The sequence below is a fragment of the Acinonyx jubatus genome, chromosome E4 (genome assembly GCF_027475565.1).
Source record: "Acinonyx jubatus isolate Ajub_Pintada_27869175 chromosome E4, VMU_Ajub_asm_v1.0, whole genome shotgun sequence".
Classification (NCBI taxonomy): domain Eukaryota; kingdom Metazoa; phylum Chordata; class Mammalia; order Carnivora; family Felidae; genus Acinonyx; species Acinonyx jubatus.
In genome coordinates, this window is record NC_069395.1 from 67,673,944 (window position 1) to 67,693,566 (window position 19,623).

Sequence of the window (19,623 nt, forward strand, 5' to 3'; positions counted from 1 at the left end):
TCTCTCTGCACCACCCCCCCCGCCCCCTCTCATGCTCCCTCTTAATCCAATGTAATATGACAAGCAACGCAATTAAAATGGGCTGAAGACTTGGTTCGATGCTTCACAAAAGAAAATGTACAAATGGCCCAAAAGCACACGAAAAGAAGCTCCTCATTAGTCATGAGATGATGCAGGCATTCCCAGGTATATGCAGCACCTGGTGCTCCCATAGGTGGCTGGCGGGAACGTGAAACGGTATAACCACTTTGGAGAATGGTTTGGCAATTTTTTAGAAAGGTAAACAGACATGAACCAAATGACCCAGCAGTTCTGTTTCTAGATATTTACCAAAGAGAATGAAAATCCATACTCGGAAAAAGACTTCACCACGTGAATGGTCATAGTGGGCTCGTTGGTAGGAGTGGGGCCAGGGAACAAGCCAGATGTCTGTGAGGGGAACGTTTGGACAATGAGTGGTGGTCGGCAGCAAGAAAGGGTCACCGATAGAAGCAGGAACGTGAATTTCAACAACGTCACGCTGAGCAAAAGAAGTTTGCAGACATGGAAGACACAGCAGCGTTCATGCTGTTGGGTTTCATGTCTCTGACACTAGAGCCCGTTAGTATAGGAAGTGGATCGGTGGTTGGCAGATGCTGGGCTGACCAGTGTGCGGGGGGTAGGACGTGGCTGTGGCGGACCTGCCGGTGTTTATTAGAGTTTATGCATTTGTCAAAACCCAAACAACTTCCTGATTAAGATGTGCGACGCCCTGAATGGCGCTGATTAAATGGGTAAAGTGTGCATAGCGGGGACAGCTTCTCATCTGCACGAGATACTCACGTCTCTGAGTCCCCGTCCCTCTGTCTGCAAACTGGGACGATCACTGCATCGATTTCACAGGGGTGTTGGCACAGTTTAGTAAGATGCAACGTGCTGTCCTCTCAGGATCTGGCACGGAACTTATCATTAGTGGGGTTTTCCCAATGACATCATGCAGGGATGTGGTTCCTGGCTCATTCACTGACCAAGAGCTGCCTCTGCAGACCTGGGGGTGGACAGGCACGTCTGCCCACCAGCCATGGGTCACACACATCACACCCTGGACAAGCTGCTCCTTTTATGCCAGCTCTCAGCAGGGAAGTGACGTCACCTTCCTGCCCCAGCTGCTCTGTGACATCTGCATACCTCGATCCAGAGAAGGCACCCAGCCCTGTGGGAAGAAGCGAACTTTCTTTGGGATGGTGGCTGCCCCGGTGAGACCCAGGCTGATGTGATTGCAGTGGACTCATCGGACCCAGCGACGTATTGGCACAACACGTGTCTCTGGGATCCGTGCGTGCTGTCCTATGTCACTGAGCATTGCTGCCCTCCTTGTCTGTGACTCCTGCCCGCCGTCTGCCCTGACACTCACCTCAGGATTCCTACCCCATGACAACGCCCGTGTCACTGGCCGCCCCGCCTCCCCTGTGCACTCCCGCTACGTCACTCCTGAGCCATCTGCCCTGCCCCACTCTCCTGGAGTTGCCTCCAGACTCCAGTTCTCTGCCCACACCTGCGAGGAGCTGGACGGGTTTTGTTTTGTCTGTCTGTTTGTTTCTTTATTTTTGAGGGGGGAGGGGCAGAGAGAGTGAGACAGAGGATCCGAAGAGAGCTCTGCACTGACAGCGTCCCCCCCACCCCCACGCAGGACTCAAACTCACGAACCCGTGAGATCATGACCTGAGCGGAAGTCAGACGCTTAACTGGCTGAGCGCCCAGGCGGTCCTGGAGGGGCCGTTGACCTCAAGCCAAGCTGAACTCCCGACCTCAGGCATCCGAGCTGCCTCCCCTGCGGCCCACACGGGGTTTCGTCTAAGGTGAGCGTGGAGGGCGCGTCACAGGGTGAGGGTGAGGCCCAGGGTGGGGTGCAGGGGTGAATAACGGGGTGAGGGTGAGGCCCGGGGTGCGAAGCCGGGTCTGGCACTTCGTTGGTCTTTGTGTCTCCTGTCCGAGGGAAGCCCTTCCGCGTGCGGCTTCCCTCTATTTTGACTCTTAATTCCCCTCCTGGGGTTCTGCCCAAGTTAACTTAAAAACACAGCAGGCCATGACAGCAGACGGAATGTCGTGCTCGTTCCTTTGGGCAGTTTGCTGAGGGGCAGAGTGTGGCCTCAGGCAGACGTGGATCCGACCATCAGCTCTGCTGGATATCAGCTACACGACCTTGGGTGACATCTTCCACCAGCCGCCAGCCGCCCTGGGCTTTCTGCACCCAGGGTGCTGGGCTCCCTTCTGCCCCAGGGTTTAGCATTTGCTGTTCCCTCTGCCCGGCCCGGCCCCGTTCATCCCAGTCTGCTGAGGGCGGTTCCTTATTCAGATCTCACTTTAAATGCCATGCCTTCAGATGGAACTTTCTGGACCTCCATTTCTAAAACACTTACCTCATCTGATCTCGACGGCGTCGTCTTAATTCCTTCCCAGCACGTGTCCTACTTACTGGTTTATCATCTGTCACCCTCGGTGAGAGCGAGAGCATCCAGAGGTCAGGGCAGGGTGGCATCCGCCTGTCTCACCGCGATTTCCCCAGGGCCTAGGGTTGTCCTGGCACGTGTGGTTCTTAGTAGTTACTGAGTGGATCAGAGAGTCTGCGCCTCAAAGCTTTAGCTTCTCTGGCTGTGCGATCCTATACAGGATGTCGTACATCCCTGTAAAGTTGGCGAAAATTATATGAGAAAACGTTGTGCACCTGAGTGCAGGTGCAGGAGGGGTGAAGGGCAGCAGGGCAGTGAAGGGTCAGCGGCGTAGTGATTAAGAACACAGACTCTAGGGGCGCCTGGGTGGCTCAGTCGGTTGAGTGTCCAACTTCGGCTCAGGTCATGATCTCGTGGTTCATGAGTCCGAGCCCCGCATTGGGCTCTGTGCTGACAGCTCAGAGCCTCATCTGCCTGCTTCGGATTCTGTGTGCCCCTCTCTCTCCGTCCCACCCCTGCTTGTGCTCTGTCTCTCTCTGTCTTTCAAAAATGAATAAATGTAAAAAAAAAATCTAAAAAAACAACACACACAGACTCTAGGCTCAAATCCCAGCTTCTGCCACTCATCAGCTGGGACACTCCAGGCCAGTCACTTAACCTCTCTGGGCCTCAGCTTCCTCACCCATAAAATGAGGATAATAAAAGCACAGCCTCACGGCTACCGTGGCGATGAAAAGACTCCCAGCACACAGGGTTCTTAAAGTCACGCCTTCGCCTCAGTAAGCGGACCTCATTCCACACAGATGCGTCCCAGGAAGGTCTCGGCTCATATCAGACATTCGGTAGTGTCTACTGAGTTAACCCGAAAAGCTGTATGTAAATTTTTTTTTTTTTATAAATAAAAGCATATATTTTTTAAGTTTTCTTTATTTACTTAAGTAATCTCTGCACCCAATGCGAGTCTCAAACTCACGACCCCGAGATTAAGCGTCGCATGGTTCCCTGATGGAGCCGGCTAGGGGCCCCAGCAGAAGCATATTTTAAAAAAATTTTTATTTATGTTTATTTATTTTTGAGAGAGAGAGAGAGAGAGAGAGAGAGAGAGAGAGACAGAGCATGAGCAGGGGCGGGGCAGAGAGAGAGGGAGACACAGAATCCGAAGCAGGCTCCAGGCTCTGAGCTGTCAGCACAGAGCCCGACGCGGGGCTCGAACTCTCGAACCACGAAATCATGACCTGAGCCGAAGTCAGACGGTTAACTGATGGAGCCACCCTGGTGCCCCACCAGTATTCTAATATTTTAAGAGAGACCAGGAAGAAATGCATGTACACTTCTCACTGTGGAATAAGGGCTCCTTTGCGCCGGGGCCACGGAGGCCACGGCAGCCTCTGCAGATGGCCACGGGCTTCGTGGCGCCTTCTCAGTGGAAGCGTCTATTGTCTGCACATTAGAGCTAGACGTCTCTTGCCCGTCCACAGTGAAGCCTCAACTTAACCTTCTGAAATGTATCTCATCAAGGAGATTTTCTTTATTTTCAAGCACTGTTAGAATTATAGATACAGTTCTTCACGGACGCTGCCCCACGGGCAAATGGCGTTCCAGCAGTGGGCTCAGTTCCGTGGATCTTCTGTCCCCTTCAACCCGAACCTCCTGTAGGCATTTATGAGATGGTAGTTTGGGGTGATAAATATAATCTGTGGCCAAGGGATTGGGAAAACGTACAAAACATTGGCTGCTTAGCGGACTGAGCCACTCAGGTGCCCCAGAACATTGGCTGCTATGGACTAGTTGTGTCCCCTCAAAACTCACGTGTTGAAGCCTTAACCCGCAGCGTGATGGTATTTGGAGGAGGGGCCTTTGGAAGATAATCACGCTTCTGTGAGTCACGGGGGGTGGGGCCCTCGTACTGGGAACACCGTTGGTGGGCACCTTGGTCTTACACTTCCTGGCCTCCAGAACTGTGAAAAAATAAGTCCCTGTAGTTTCTGCCACCTGGTCCGTGATTTTCCGTTACGGAAGCAAGCTGACTACTGCCGTGGCTCTGACCACACGAGCTACAGACAGACCAAATCATTCATCGTCCACTCTTTTGTTCGCACGCTAACCCTGCACTCGCGTGTCCCGGGCCCCGTGTTAGGTAGTGAAGAGCCAGTAGTAAACAGGGATGCGTCCCTGCTCTACCGTTGGCGGTCCTGTGGGAGAGACACATTAACTGAATGACACTGGTGATGCAAACCAGTCTGAAGAGGCAGGGGTGACAGGTGAGGTCCTTGGGGCTATGCTGCAGCCTGTACTGGGGCACCAGGGGGGCAAAGACGCTGTAGCTGGGTCTCAGAGTGGGAGGGGTCTGGGGAGGGGGACAGACACTCAGGGCCTGGATGAGGCGTTAAGGAGGGGCTGGAAGCGGCCCGTCCCCCAGCCCACGTGGTAGCACGAAGGTGGTGTCCCTGGGGACACAGCGAGCGGACAGAGCTCGCGGCCAGAATGCGTGTCGGAGGTGAGGACAAGAACGTCGAGGTTGGTTCGGGCGCGTCTGGCCTGAGAAAACGGATGGACACTCTTGCAGATACCGTAGAAGCCCGGGACTGCGGAGAGGGGCCATGGGTTGGGTTTTAGACAAGTCGCACTTGCAATGCTTTGAGATGGCCAAGAGGACCGTCCAGCAGGAGCTGGACATGACTGGACAGGGTCCCCAGCCCGTTCAGTGCAACTTTCTGTGACGGTGGACGTATTCCATACCTACGCGGTCTAGCATTGTAGCCACGACCCACACGGGGCCATGTGCATTAAACTAATTAAAATTAGCAGTTTGCACTTAACTAATCTAACGCTGTATGTTAAGCACACTGGCATTAGAATGTAAAAAGTTAGGATCTTAGCTTCTCGGCTGCACCGGCACATTCCGTGGCTGTACGCGGTTTGGGACGTCGCGCTCGGCAGTGCATTTCTGGAGCCCAGAGAAACCTTCCAGGAAGAACACACAAAACTTCAATCCATGGGGAGGCAAGGTCAAGGCTGGTGATGAAGAACGCCCTTCAGAGACAAAGAGAAGGAGCGGTCAGAGGAGGAGGAAGAAACCACTGGAGCGCTGTCCCAAAGTCAAGTGTAAAGTGTGTATCGCGAGGAGGGGACAGGCAACATCTCCGTGCTTCTGGAAGGCCAAGGAAGACGGAGACTGAACGTGTTTACTGCACCCGTGAGATGAAGGTCCCTGGTGACCTTGGCTGTTTCAGGGGAGGCCTGGGGCCGACAGGCCAGCTGCATAAGGGGAGGCGAGGTGCTGGAGAGAGAACTGAACGGAGCGTAAGACGTCGCGAGCTCCTTGCTCCATAAGTCGTCAGTCAGGCAGGGAATTATTTAAACAAATCAAGGGACGGCCAATGGCACAGACAGATGTCTTCGAAGCCCCAAGAGTGTCCTACAAAGTTACCAAGCTTGAGTCTTGTCAGGAACACAGGGAGGTACCCACCGCGGCTGGTCCTGCGGACCCTAACTCTCGGACACCAGGCACGAGCTAGCCCAGGCAGGGCCTCAGAGGCCGCGTCAACAGCATGCTGTCCCAACAGCACTGGACAGCAACTGAAGGCTTTCATTCTTCTGTTTTGAAAACATCGTATTATCTTGGGGTGCCGGGGTGGCTCAGTCGCTTGAGCATCTGACTCTTGATTTCGGCTCAGGTCGTGAATCTCACTGTTGGTGGGTTCGAGCCCCTCATCGGGCTCCATGCTGGGCCAGGAGCCTGCTTTGGATTCTCTCTCTCCCTCTCTCTCTGCCCCTCCCCCTTGAACAGATAATAAAAACATTGTATTATCTAGAAGTTAGAGCAAACACAAGAAGACAGAAAAGTATAATAAACGTCTGAGCACGACCCCAGTGTCCTTCGACCCTCTATCCTGCCCATCACAGGCCCACCTGCCTCACTGAAGACTTTTAATCATGGCAGTGACACCCTTCCACTTCTGCCTTCCTCTTTAAGGAGCCAGATGGTACATATTTTAGGCTTTGCAGCCCACACAACTGCCATCACGAGTACTCAGTCCTGCCTGCCGCAGTAGATGATACGGAAACAAGTAAGAGCGGCTGTGTTCCAATAAAACTTTACTTAAGGACCCTGAAGTTTGAACCTGATTTTCGCTTGTCACAAAATCTCCCTTCTTTGCTTCCTCCCCGCGACCCCAACCGTTGAAAAGTGTGGAAGCCATCTTTGCTCACAGGCAATACAAACACGGGCAGAGGGGCCGGATTTGGCCTAGAAGTTGCCAACCTAGGGTGAGACAACACACCCAGGAAGACCCTCCCCAGGCTCCTGCGGGAGCTGGGGACAAAACTGAACCAAATCCGCAGAGAGAAGCGAGAAGGTAAGCTTACGATGGTGCTATTTAGGTACCATCAATTCCACATTTATTGATGACCTACTATGCCCTAAGCGCAATGTTAGGGCTGAAGATAGACAAATAAATGAATAGCAAATGGTTTTTGCCATCAAGTCAATTTGGGGTGACAGGTGGCTTGTTTTCTATATCACGTGGTAAGTCCCATGATAAATAAAAAAGCAAACAGTATACACGTGTACATATTCATATATCCATGCATATATATATAAATGGCCACTCAATATGATGAGATCTGGATTAATTCTGCTTGAGAAACATCAAACATGACCTCCAGGGAAGGAAGGGCCTTCGGTTTAGGCAGGCACTTAAAGATGAGTCAAGGTACGGCAAGGGGGAAGGTATTTAAGGCAAGGGAAAAACATGGATAGATGTCAGGAGGCTTTGGACGGAAGCCTGGGCCCCATCTCACTCTTGAATCATGGTCGCCTCGAGGGGACTTCAGGACTAAGTCTGGAGGCGAGGCACCTGGAAAAACGGAGACTCTGACGCTTCAGGAGGGAGGGCATTTGGTGGAACCTTAAATGGTGTTATGTGGTCCAGGCCAGCTGCTTCCTCCACCTCCGATCTGACAACTCCCCTCCTTGATCGCTCGGCTCCAGCCCCGCTGACCTTTTTGATGCTTAGGACCCACACACTCCTCCTCAGGCCCTTTGCCCTTGCTGTTTCCACCACCTGGAGTCTGAATTCCCCCTCCTTTGTCCTCAGATGCCCTCTCTGACCACCCTGTCTTAAACAGATAATGTTCTCTTAGGTTTACCGGTCGCTTTTCCCTCCCCTTCTTTTACCGTCTAGCTCCCCACTAGAACACGAGCTTCATGACGTCAGAGTGTGTGTGCCCTTTGCCGTTGTATCTCTAGAGTGCAGACCAGTGCCTCGCAAAATACAGATATAAGAATGTCAGTGGGAAGAAAATCTCGAAGGACACTGGAGGGTGGCCAGGAGTGCCAGGCCCGGGAGCTGGCCTTGCAGGGGCTAAGGAGGACCCTCACCTTCCGAGACAGGGCAGCAGTGCAAGGCTTGGACCTGCTGAGGGTGTTGGGCGCTCAGGCCCAGAAGGTAATTAATCACACTGGGGGTGAGGTGAGCTTGTGCTACACCACTCAGCCTGGGCTGATCTCTGGAGGCTGCGGACGGAATCCCAGAGCAGGGAGAAGCGGGGGGAGGCCCCGGACTGAGCAGGCAGGTGCGGGCGGGAGTAAACAAAGTGAAACTTGGAAGGGACAAAGCAACCCATCCGAGAGCCAGACACGAACTGCACGGCATTCGAGAGAATGAAACCAAAGCGGAGACAAGATTTATTTGGTTTCACGCTTCTATGATTAAAATAAACAAAAAAAGGAAAACAAACAAACCAAACCAAACCCTCAACACAGGCAGCAGGGAGTTCTCATCGCTGGGAGTGAGTTTCGGGACCAGGTGCCAGCTCCTGGCCCCGCCCCTGTGTCCTTCCCTCTGCGCCCTTGGCAAGGGCTTTTGTGACAACAGACAGTAGTAGGACAGTGCCATCTTATTACAGATTTCCCTTCCTTGCTTCTATTTCCATTTTGGTCATTTAATTCATAAGTCAGGACTGTCCCTGCTCGTGCTAAATATAAGGTACTGTAGCACGTGACCTGCTGCCGGGGGGGATAGAGACAGCTTTTCCATTGTTGAGGACTGGAGGTTTAGGGACCAACGCCCAGAATTCTTTTTCTAGAAGACTGTGGATCATGGTATCTTAGGCTGTTTCTGAGATTTCTTTGTGTGCAAGAAAATAGCGAAAACCAGTGTAGTAGGAGGTCGTTTTTTGTGTGTTTTATTTAGTGCTAAATGGTCCCTTTATGAGCTGCGGGCTGCCAGAAAAGACTCCCTGTGCGCAAACGTGCTGGCCCTCAGGGTGCGATGCCCCACTCATGGGCTTCATCCCCCAAGATGAACACTTTGGACTTCTCCCTGCCTTCTCTCTCTCATAGTCCGTGTCTATGAGACACGTGTCTATGAGTCCGTGTCAGGAAATTCTATGGGGCTGGCCTTCAAAACACACCCCAAACCTGACCCCCTTCAGCACAGCCAGGGGTCCTGCCCCAGCCACTTCCCAAGACCTTTGCGCAGGTTCGGAGACAGGAGTCGGGTCATCTGCTCCACACCTCCCCAGGGCTCCCCATTTGGGCGGGAGCGAGGCCAAAGCCCTCAGGCCGGCCCACAGGTGCGAGCGCCCGCGGCCCGTGGGTCACCCTGCTGTCCCCCTGCGGTCTCTGCAGCTGTCCCAGAACAGCCAGGTGGGCTCCCCGCGAGGCTTTCACGCTTGCCGGTTCCTCTTCCCAGAAGCCTTCCCTCCACTGCCAGGCTCAGGTGGCTCAGGTGGGGCTCAGGCGGCCTGCCTGGTCACCGTCTGCCGAAGGGCAGCTGCTGGCTCCTCCCCTGACCCCCTTAATTCTGTCCTTATAATCGAACTGGTAATTCATGTAATCGTTGGCTATTGATCTACTTCGCTATTGGTTTTCCCGTCCATCCGAGTTCTGTTTGATGCGTCGGTGGCACTCGGGACATCTGCACTCAGAACACGTGGCCAAAGTTTCATAAATTCTTGCTGAAACGAACCACGCGGTGGAGCCCCTTTGCTGAACTCAGGACCATGAACCTCGGGTTTGGAGAAGTCTGCTTTCTAATGGGATTAAGCACACTTCGCTACTGCCTGGTGTGGAGACCGGGGGTACGGCGTGGGGGAGGGGGGGTGTGTGTGGTCCTGGAGGCCAGGCGCCGGCAGGTGCTCTCCACACCCCACTTCTCAGGCTCTTGGAAGAGGCCAGGCTCCGCGGGAGCGCCCCCCACCGGGGTTACGCCATCCCCCACTCCGGGCTGCGCCCCCCCCAGGAGGTGACCCCACCGGGACTGCACCACTCTTCCGGACATCGCGCCTCCCCCCGGGGCTGCCCCCACCTGAGCATCCGTGAGCCCTGCAGCCCCCCACGGCCCGCCATCGGGGGCTGGGGTAGCGAGCCGAGTCCCCGACCCGCGTGAGCGGCAAAGAAGCGGCCCCTCCGAAGTCGCTCCACACACTTTTAGGCGTTTTGGAGGCTTGTTTATTGTGACTGCGATAAGAATACGCAGGCTCCACCCTGGGAGTCACTTTTAAGTGTATTCGTGTCTAACCTAAAGCCAGGCAGACCTGAGTCCTACATTGGACGACGGGCGATGACCAGGGTGAAGGCGGGCAGCCGCGAGCCGCCGCGGTGGGACGCGGAACCCCGCCGCTCTTGCGCAGGCGCGTCCTCCGCGCCCGGTCCCGCCCCGCCCTCGCAAGACGTGCAGAGGTGGGTGGGGCGGGGGAGCGCGGGGGGCGGAGCGTGGAGGGCGCGCGGGGGGCGGGGCGGAGGGCGCGCGGGGGGCGGGGCGGAGGGCGCGCGGGGGGTGGGGGGAGCGCGCGCGCTGGGCGCGGGGGGCGGAGCGCGGGCCGTCGTGGGCTCTGAGGAGACAAAGCCGCGTCGGGGCCGCGGGGGGTGGGCCCTGGGCTCGGTGGCGCCCCCGCCCGCGAGGAGGGCCGCGCCGACCGCCGACGCCGCGGCCGCCTCGCCTCGCAACAGGTCGGCCGCCTTCCGGGAACCTCGCCCTGCGCCGCCGCCCCCCGCTCCCGAGACCTGGGCGCCCCGCTCGGCTCGGGCCGCGGCTCCCATGCGGTTCGGGTCCAACATGATGCCGGTAAGCGCGCGGGCCGGCGGCTAGTCCCCAGGCCGCGGCCCCCTCTCCCATCCCCCACCCGCCCCCTCCCCCCCCAGCCCCCCGACCCCTGCGGGCAGGGAGCCGCCGGCGCGCAGCCGCCCAAACTTTCCTGGCGCGTCCGCCTGCGTCCTCACTCCGTGCGGGTCTCGCGCGTCGAGACTTGGGGCCCCGGGCTGTCGGGTGCTTTGTCTTTTTAAAAACTTTTTGTTGGGAGTGAAGCGGAGCCTGTTGAGGTCCGATTGCCTGTCGCTCCTGGTGTGCGAGGGCGCCCGTGCGGGGTTGGGGGGTCGTCAGGTCGCTGGAGACCCGAGTGCCCGCGGCGCGTTCGGCCCGAGGCCCCCCCCCCCGAGGCCCCCAACCCCCCCCCAGCCCCCGGCTCCTCGAGCTTCTGAACCGCCCGAGCCCCAGGCCCCCCGCCCCTAGCCCCTTGCTCCCCCTCCTCTGAGCCTCGAACCGGCGGGTTCCCTGATCCCGACCCTCCCCCTCCTCCAGACCCTGGAGGCCCCCGGCGGCCGCAGGGCTGACGCAGGAGCGCCTAGGCGCTTCCCTTCGGCGCCCGCGGGTTGGGTGGGGGGGCTGGGCTGCGGGCTCGTGCACGCGCCCCCCGCCCCCACCCCCACCCCCACCCCCACCCCCAGGGGGTTGTGCTCGCGCCTCTCCCCGGGTCCAGGGGTCTTTCTGCGGCCCGCGGTGTTTTCCTAGGGCTTCCCGTGTTCAGACAAAGGAGCGGGCAACTTTCCACCGTCTGCGGAACGGAGCGACGGCGCGTTTCGGTCGTTCGCAGTTACGGGTGCAGAGCAGAAAATTCTGTGCCCCGGCTGCCCACCTGGGTCCTCACTTTCACTGCCTCGGCCGCCTTAGTTCATTGCGCTTGGTAATTGACTTTCGACGGCTTTGGGATGCTGTTTTGGCCCGCGAGGATTCAAGGAATTAGAGAGTGCGCGGTGTCCTGCACCCAATTTAATTTAGTACCTGCTTACGAAGTCAGGTTTGTGATGTGAATGGACCATGGGGGAGGGTGAAGGAATTTGCAATTAAAATTTGTATCCTGGGATTTACGTTTTTCTTTCTTTGGAAGTGACTTCTGCAGTTGTCTCTGAATTTTCCTACAAATTAAGGAGCAAGACCAGTACTGGTTGTTGCAAGGTGATTTCTTAAGGATGGTTTCACGGTATTCTTTGGGCTTTCTTAAAACTTGGGAGAGTTTTGGGGCGTCTGGGGGGCCCAGTGGGGTATGCCTCCGACTCTTGATCTCAGCTCAGGTCTTGATCTAGGGTGGTGAGTTCGAGCCCCGTGCTGGGCATGAAGCCTGCTTAAAAACAAAACAGGAGACTTTTTCTTGTTGCAGCCGGACACCGGCTGACCAGTTTGTAAAGAGCTGCTGGCCCTGGAGGCTGGTACGGTTCTTCCCATCCATGCACACCAGCCTGGAGCCAGAGCCTCGGTGTTTGCTCAGCCCCCTTTGTGACCAGAACTACCTTCTTGTTTTGAAAAGTGATTCGTCTCCCGGTCTCACCATCTGTAAAATGGGGACGATGGTAACACCAGCTCTCAGGGTGGTTGTGAGGAGCGGGGTCCCTGTTTCTGAAGCCCCAGCTTGGGGTAGGTGCTAGATAAGAGCTCGTGCAGGATTTGCAGGACTGGCCACCTCAGACATTTGTAGCCTGTGTGTCACATAACCACGTGAAGCTGGTGTTCATTCAGTAACACCACTCTCTCTGTGTCTTTATCCTGTAATAGTTGGGGTGCCTGAAAATGAGCCTATTTTCTTAAATATATTTCTCCTCTCTGGCTTTTAATATACAGCACTTGGATTTTAATTTTAGCATTGAGCGAAGTTTTGCATTTTATTACTTAACCAGTTATTAAAAATCTTAACCCAATTTATTAGGAAAAGCGTTGTGATTAATATGAACAGATCGATCGGCGCAGGATGTAGACCGTTGTCTTGATGTGCTTTTTTTTGTTGTGGTTAAATGTACATAACAAAAATTGCCCTTTTAACCATTTTTAAGTGTGTAGCTCTGTGGCATTAAGAACACATTCTATGCATTGCCCTTAAAGACATTCTGAAGATAACAGCTGGCTACTTAGACAGTGTTATATTAAAAGTGTACAGATAAATGTGTTTGTGTATTTTCTCACCAAATGGTAGAGAGTCAAGTGACTTTCATGTGGGACATGAAGTGATAATTGGACCCAAAACCAGAAGGGGACGGTGCATTTTAGTAGGCTAACTAAAAATAAGTAGGCAAACCGCTGAGAGTCAGGGTAGAGGTAATGATAGGGTACAGCAGAGCAGACGAGATCATTAACACTCGTTTCCAGATACCCACCACAGTGTCTCTGATTCTCTGATAATTTCTACAACTTGGTAAGAAGAAACGGATTAATATTTCATCCTTGACACTTTATTTTCCCTCATTGAAGAACGAATTGTTTGCAGGTTGAGTGTCACTTTAAGTGAGCCATCCTCGTTGTATTTGGTTATCAGATAAAGATAATTTGATTCAAAGCAAAATTTCTCAGCTATTTAAAATTATATCGGATATCTTGTTTCATACTTTCATTTTGGAAAGCATTATATTCAAAGAAAGCATATATTCAGAAATATTTCTATGAGAGAGGTTAGCTAACTCTGAAAGCGTTCAGATAATGACTTGATAAACATTTGTACCTGCTACCAAAATGGTAGATTAAAAAGAGCAAAAACCGGGGTGCCTGGGTGGCTCAGTCGGTTAAGGGGCCGACTTTGGCTCAGGTCATGATCTCGCGGTCCGTGAGTTCGAGCCCCGCGTCGGGCTCTGTGCTGACATCTTAGAGCCTGGAGCCTGTTTCAGATTCCGTGTCTCCCTCTCTCTGACCCTCCCCCATTCATGCTCTGTCTCTCTCTGTCTGAAAAATAAATAGATATTTAAAAAAAAATTAAAAAAAAAAAAAGAGCAAAAACCAAAACTACACACAGAACCGCACACAGTATTCTGCAGAACCACATGGAGGGCCAGAGGACTCGAATTTGTCTCTGGTAGATATCCTCTCTCGGGCATGGATGTCCTGTGTCCCTGTGGCCAGCATGGGGGCCACCAGCCACCTGCAGCTTCAGCACTTGGCATGTGACTAATGGGACTGAAATTTTAAAAAGATTATTTAGTTTAAATATATCTAGATAGCTGATGTGCCTGGTGGCCACTGTGTGGGCAGGGCAGTCTGACAAGGTAGCACAGAGAAGAACTTCACCCTTGAGTGATGTATTTGCAGCTTCACGTTCCCGTTAATGCTTTAAAACCAAATAGTGATGGCCTGTTTACCACTAATGACTTGGAAAATGTGTTTTCCAACTATTTGGTGTTCTCTTTGAACAAATCTCATCATACAGCCCTGCTGCAGATAATGTTTTCAAGAAAATGATTGCTTATTTTAAAAAGCTCAGTTGACCTGATCATGGTTTAAGTCTTTTTTTTTTTTTTAAGTTTATTTATTTATTTTGAGAGAGAGAGAGCGCACACAGGTGTACAGGTGTGAGCCGGGGAGGGGCAGAGAGAGGGAGTGAAAATCCCGAGTAGGCTCCACGCTGTCAGCACAGAGCCCTATGCGGGACTCAAACTCCCGAACCGAGATCTTGACTTGAGCGGACATCAAGAGTCGGAGGCTTCACTGAAAGCTACCCAGGCGCCCTGATCATGATTTAAGTTTTAAATTTGTGACATTTTACCTTCCAGTGCTGCAGAGGTGTCCTAATTATTTCTAGTTATTCCATGATGCTGCTGTAAGATAATATCTGATGGTCTGAGCTTCTAGTTTGGGGAGTCTAGCAAAAAAAAAAAAAAAATGGGCATGGGGCACCTGGGCGGCTCAGTCGGTTAAGCGTCCAACTCATGATTTCAGTTCAGGTCACGATCACATGCGGTTCGTGGGATCCAGCTCTGCATGGGGCTCTGTGCTGACATTATGGAACCTGCTTGGGATTTTCTCTTTCTCTCTCTCAAGATAAATTAAAAAAAAAAAAAGTGAGCCAAGTTCAGAGTTAAAATGAAAATGGGTTCTTACAGTATCTCCTTTAGGAGTCTGATACCTGCTCAGTAGGATTTCTGTATTTCTATAGGAGACTGCACCTGGGGCACCTCACAGACCAAAGGCATGACTTTTGCTCAAATGCTTGTATTATTTTCATGTAAAAAAGGTCTTATTTGCACATATTTCCAAACTGAAATTAGGTGTTGAGATTAGAAAGGTTTCAAGTTCTAGCTTTAGAACGTTGTATTTGTATGATTATACCTTGTGGTGAAAGAATTTCTTGTTGTTGAGTAAGCAAGCTTAGGTTTTATTCCAGAGTAAAGTTTAAGGTAGGTTCTCTGTCTTTATAGGATTGTAATTCTCAAAGGCTCTTAAACACATCCTCTGTTTTAAAAAATGTGGCAAAAACCTCACATTTTATGTGCTATAGTGAGATTTGTTGCCTTATGACTTCTGCTGTATTAATTAAAAGCTGAAAAGCATTAAAATTTTTTTTTTTGTATTTTTATGTTTCAGGGGAACATTTTAGACTTTACAAAGAAACTGAGCACAAGCATACACTTGCTTGTATTTTAACAGCTGCATAGAATTTATTTATCTGGAAGGGACATTTATCTGCAGGACCCAAAAACAGAGGGTCATTTAGTCATGCACTGCTTCCAGGAAGAGCTGTTTTCTCTCCCTCTCTGTGTCACCGTCCCCCAAAGGTAGAAAGCAGCAGCAGTAAAACACGATCTCTCTCTTCTGAAGCCTGTAAGGAATGCCAAGACTTTTATCGTCCGGTGACCTGTCAGGGTGTGTAGCAGGCATTCCCTGAGTCTGTCCAAAGCCGACCTCACGCATCCTCGGCCCTGCCGGTGGGGGGGTGCCATCCTGGGCTGTGAACCTCTCACAGCCCACTACGTTATCAAAGGATAAGGAGAGTGGGAGAGAGAGTTTAGGAATCCAGAGTGTTCTTTTCAGCTCATGCCACTTAGTCAAGTCAAACATTATTTAAATACTTGCTTTTTGATGGTGTGCTATGAACTGAAGAGAGCATTTTTCTTTAATGAGTTGTAATTGAGAAAAGAAAACACAGGTGATAGACTCTGAAATATTTACTTACTTTGGAGTGCCGAGTGAGACATTAAAATTTTACATTCTGTTGGGGAGAGCCAAGGAGAGGTTGTGGTCAGGAGGGGATCCCCGCAGAAGTACTGAGCCACACGGAGGCATAACTCCAAAAACTTTCTGTGTAAGGTCTCAGCAAAAGAAGAGTTATTTCAGCGGAGAAATGCAAATTGTAAACATAGATCATCTGTAGCAAAAGTAGCTTCCCACAACTTGTGGTCATTTTGATTTTTTTCTACATAAAATATATCCACAATCAAGTGATTTATTGGGATGCTAATAGGACTAGACATTCATTGAAAATATTTATTGAGCCAGTAAATACTGAACTTTTACTTCTGAAATGCCTACCTCACTGGTGTCTCTAGAAACAGGTTTTTAATTTAGTACTACTTTAAGTTTCCAACATTTCAAGTAAAAGCGTGTAAGATGCAAGTTGAGAAAAGCAGTAGAAAACCCTAATGCATGAACTGTTGCAGGATTCCAGTTTAAAGTGCTCTCCAGTCGGAGCTGGGTGGGACAGCTGACTCGTCCCCGCAGCGGAGAGGACACTTCCTGAGTGACGTGTGTCCTGGGCTCCCGCTTTTCCCCCCGGGACGGGAAGCAGCCTCTCCTGAGACCGCACCGTGCCCGCTGGTGTAGGCTGGCCATCCTGTCTGCTTTCTGTGCGACCATGGAGGGTCACTTTCTCTTCAGGGTTCTGTAGACAGGGCTCCAAGGCGATGATGCCGATGATGCGGGGAAGGAAGGAAGGAAGGAAGGAAGGGTCGGGAGCGGCAGGCGGAGGGACGGGGACCTCCCAGCGCCTGCGAGAGGAGGGTCCCGGGTGGCACAGCAGTGGCCTGCCCGGCACGGTGTCGGCAGGAGGCTGAGACGGGCGCCCAGTGATGTGCGTTTATCGGAAGTAAACAAGGGACTGAATTTAGATGGAATCCCCTTAAATCATGGTGCCTCATTCTTCCCCATTTACCTACTGGTTGTATTTGGATGGCCACTCTGGGCTGGCTTCTGGTGAGAAAATACCTAGTAACCGTCTGCTGTGTGTGGGGGGCACTGGTGGGTGCAGGAAAGGGTACCCCACTTGCTGGGAGCGCCCCTTCCCTGAGCTAGTTTCGGGGTGGAAAATACGGAAGAGAAGGTGAGGCTGGGATTTCAGCAGGATAAGGTGGCCGGGATGGTCACTCTAGACTGGATGCGGGTTGGGCCGGGCCTGCTGAGACGGAGTGGAACCTGTCACCTAGTCAGAACCGCGGGCCTATGGAGCCTGTCACCTAGTCAGAACTGTGGGCCGCGTGCATAGGCCGAGTGGCCTGCAGGGAATGCAGTGCCCCTGAGAGGGGACAGCAGGGAGGGCCGGCATCTCCTCGATGAGCACAGACCCCTGCGCTGCTGTGTGGAGAGTAGGTTGTGGAGGTGCGGGGAGGGGTTAGGGGAGGAGTGGGGGTGGAAGGTCCATGGACAGCTACCTGGAATGGGGAAGAGCCACACCTTGTCACCCCAAGGGCCCAGCACATAGTGTGAACTGGGCGTGAACTTGTCAACCTTAGGTAAAACTGGCAGGAATGTGTTTATTTGGAAATAACAACAGAGAATTGCAGGTTGGGGACAGGCTGGCTTTGGGACAACCATAGGCAAGTACAACAAAGAGGAGAGGAACGTTATTTTATGGACAAAAAGGAAGTTGGGAGGGGTTGTTTTGAACCAAAGTCCACTGGAGAAGCAGTGGGGTTGAGGGTGATGGTGGTTTCTCAGTGGCTGAGCTGTGGGGGGGGTGGAGCGGGTATCTCTTCTCGGAGGAGATGCCCACACATCTTCCCCATGGGGCCTGGAATTCAGGATGCTTTCCTGTTGGGTCTGTAATTGACAGTTCTTCCTGTGACTGACCTTGAGCGGTACAGCTCCCCCTTCCAGCCTCCCCTTCTGCATCCAGAATCCGCTTTAGGGATGTTTCCCTGTATTAATCTTCACAACACTCAATTGACACATCTTGTCACCTGCTTGAATAAGTTGCTCGGGTGGTACAGATGCGGAGAAGTGTCAGGGTGAGAGTGGAGACAGGACGGCCTGCCTGGGGTTGGGAACAGGGCCGGATGTAGTAAGGGGAGACCTCTCCGAACCCACAGGCTCCTCCCTGCGGGACTGAGGGGAAACCAGACTTCGTAGAAGAAGAAAGCTCTAAAGAGCTCAAGACGAGCCTACGTCTCTGTGGTTCTGTGAAACCAAGCGGGGCCAATCTGGTTTCCTGAGGAAGCCCTAACCTTGAAAACGTTTGACCACGGGACCACACCACCTGGACGGCTTCTGATGGTTTCACCTAAAAGTTCCTTTACCAGTTGTTTTTAATTCCAAGATGCTTCGTTTTGTTGCCAGAGATACGTGTAGCCTGACATCTGGGAGATTACAGTCCGAGTTGCTCTAGTTCTACAGGGTGTCCTGCCATTGCTTCTCTGAACCACAGCAAGATGTGGAGGGTTTGTGATACGTGGGTAATTGTTAGTAACTTGCTGATTTCCAGAAAAGGGGCACTATTTTGGGTCACTTTCATTTTAAAGGCAGAAAAGTCTTTTCCCGGTACCTGCGGCTTGCTGCTCTCAGCAGCTGGAGACCTGGGTGTTGTGGCCATTTCTTTCTGCTTTTCCTGTTTTTTAATGTTTATTTTTGAGAGAGAGAGAGAGAGAGAGAGAGGGGCAGCGTGAGCAGGGGAGGGGCAGAGAGAGGGAGAGACAGAATCCGAAGCAGGCTCCAGGGTCAGAGCTGTCAGCACAGAGTGCAATGCGGGGCTCGAACTTGCTGAAGTTGGATGCCTAACTGACTGAGCCACCCAGGCGCCCCTTCTGCTTTTCCATCCCCCACGCCACCTGTGTCATGGGCCCTCTCCTGCGCTGTCACTCCGCTGCCTAGGCCCTCTCCTTGCCATCTTCGTCCCTGCCCTGCTCTCTGCCCCTTTAGTCTGTTCCACGCACTTCCTCCGTGTGGTTTTTCCTGAACCGAAGTCTGTGTCTTCCTTCTCCAGCATGCTCCAAGACTGATTTCTGTCACGGCATATGGGAGAAGCTCCCTCTGCAGAGACAGTGTCCGTCATCCAGCCCAGTGGGTTTCGGCCCTTTGATGTCATCCGGACACTTCGTTCCAGGGTGTCAGGCCTCGCAGAGGAAGTGGTAGAGTCAGAACACTGAACAAGGCCATGTCGGTCGTGCCGCCACTCGCTGGCCTGCCTTCGGAATTGTGTTGTCCTCCTAAGATCCGCTCACACCTGGGGTGTGCTCCCTGGGGGGGTCTGCGTAAGGACCGTGGGCAGGGCTGAGGCCAGCGTTCCTCTTGTCACAGCAGGCATATGTCGTCGTACGTTTCTGCCCACGATGCTCTGCTCCAGCCGTGACCGTGACCGTGCTGTAGCTGTGTGCGTGTGTGAGATGAGGGAGGCCCGTGCGTTGGGGCGTCCGAAGCATGCCTGTGCCTCACGGGCTGAGCGGTGACCTGTCCCTGCCTGTCCGTCCAGTCTCACTGCGCCTGCATGGCCCAGCAGCCCCGGAGTGCAGTCGTCACCGCACGCCGTTGTGCTTGTGTGCTGTGTCTCTGCCCGGATGTTCCTCTTCTTGCTCGGCTCACTCCTGTCGGTTCCAGTTCAGCGGCACGGTGACAGGGTGGCCTGTCTCCGTCCCAGAACGCTGTGCGCACCCCGTGGGTGGTTCTCCCGTGCGTCTGCCTGTCGGCCCTGCGTACACCTGTGCGTTTTGGCACCTGGAGCGTGCTGGACTCTCGTGGGGACTTGATGCACATCGTTCCGGCGATTGTCCTTGGGGACGCTAGTTCTTGCCCGCTTTGTTTATGTCCATCGTTGGCTTTGAGCTTCCTCAGAGTTCCCAGAGCGGACGTCTCAGAGGACGGAGTCGGAGGCGCTGGGCGGAGAACTGGAAGCAGTGGGTTGCTCGTGCTCCCGGTGTCCTGGTGGATCAGGAAGATTGTGTGCTCGGTGA

General features: G+C 53.1%; 1 protein-coding gene across 5 annotated transcripts in view; it reads left to right on the forward strand.

Annotated features, from left to right (window-relative positions):
• Positions 1-255: 255 nt before the first annotated feature.
• TP53BP2 (tumor protein p53 binding protein 2) overlaps positions 256-19,623 on the forward strand; it is a 62,980-nt gene continuing 43,612 nt past the window's right edge. For 2 of the 5 annotated variants that reach the window (XM_053209851.1, XM_027046253.2), the window contains exon 1: positions 10,271-10,501. In XM_053209851.1, coding sequence (XP_053065826.1) covers positions 10,475-10,501 — 27 coding nt within the window. In that variant the 5' untranslated portion in view covers positions 10,271-10,474. Of the gene's footprint in view, positions 261-10,267; positions 10,502-19,623 lie in introns of those variants that run through there. The other 3 variants (XM_053209850.1, XM_053209849.1, XM_027046252.2) reach the window with 3 other exon arrangements.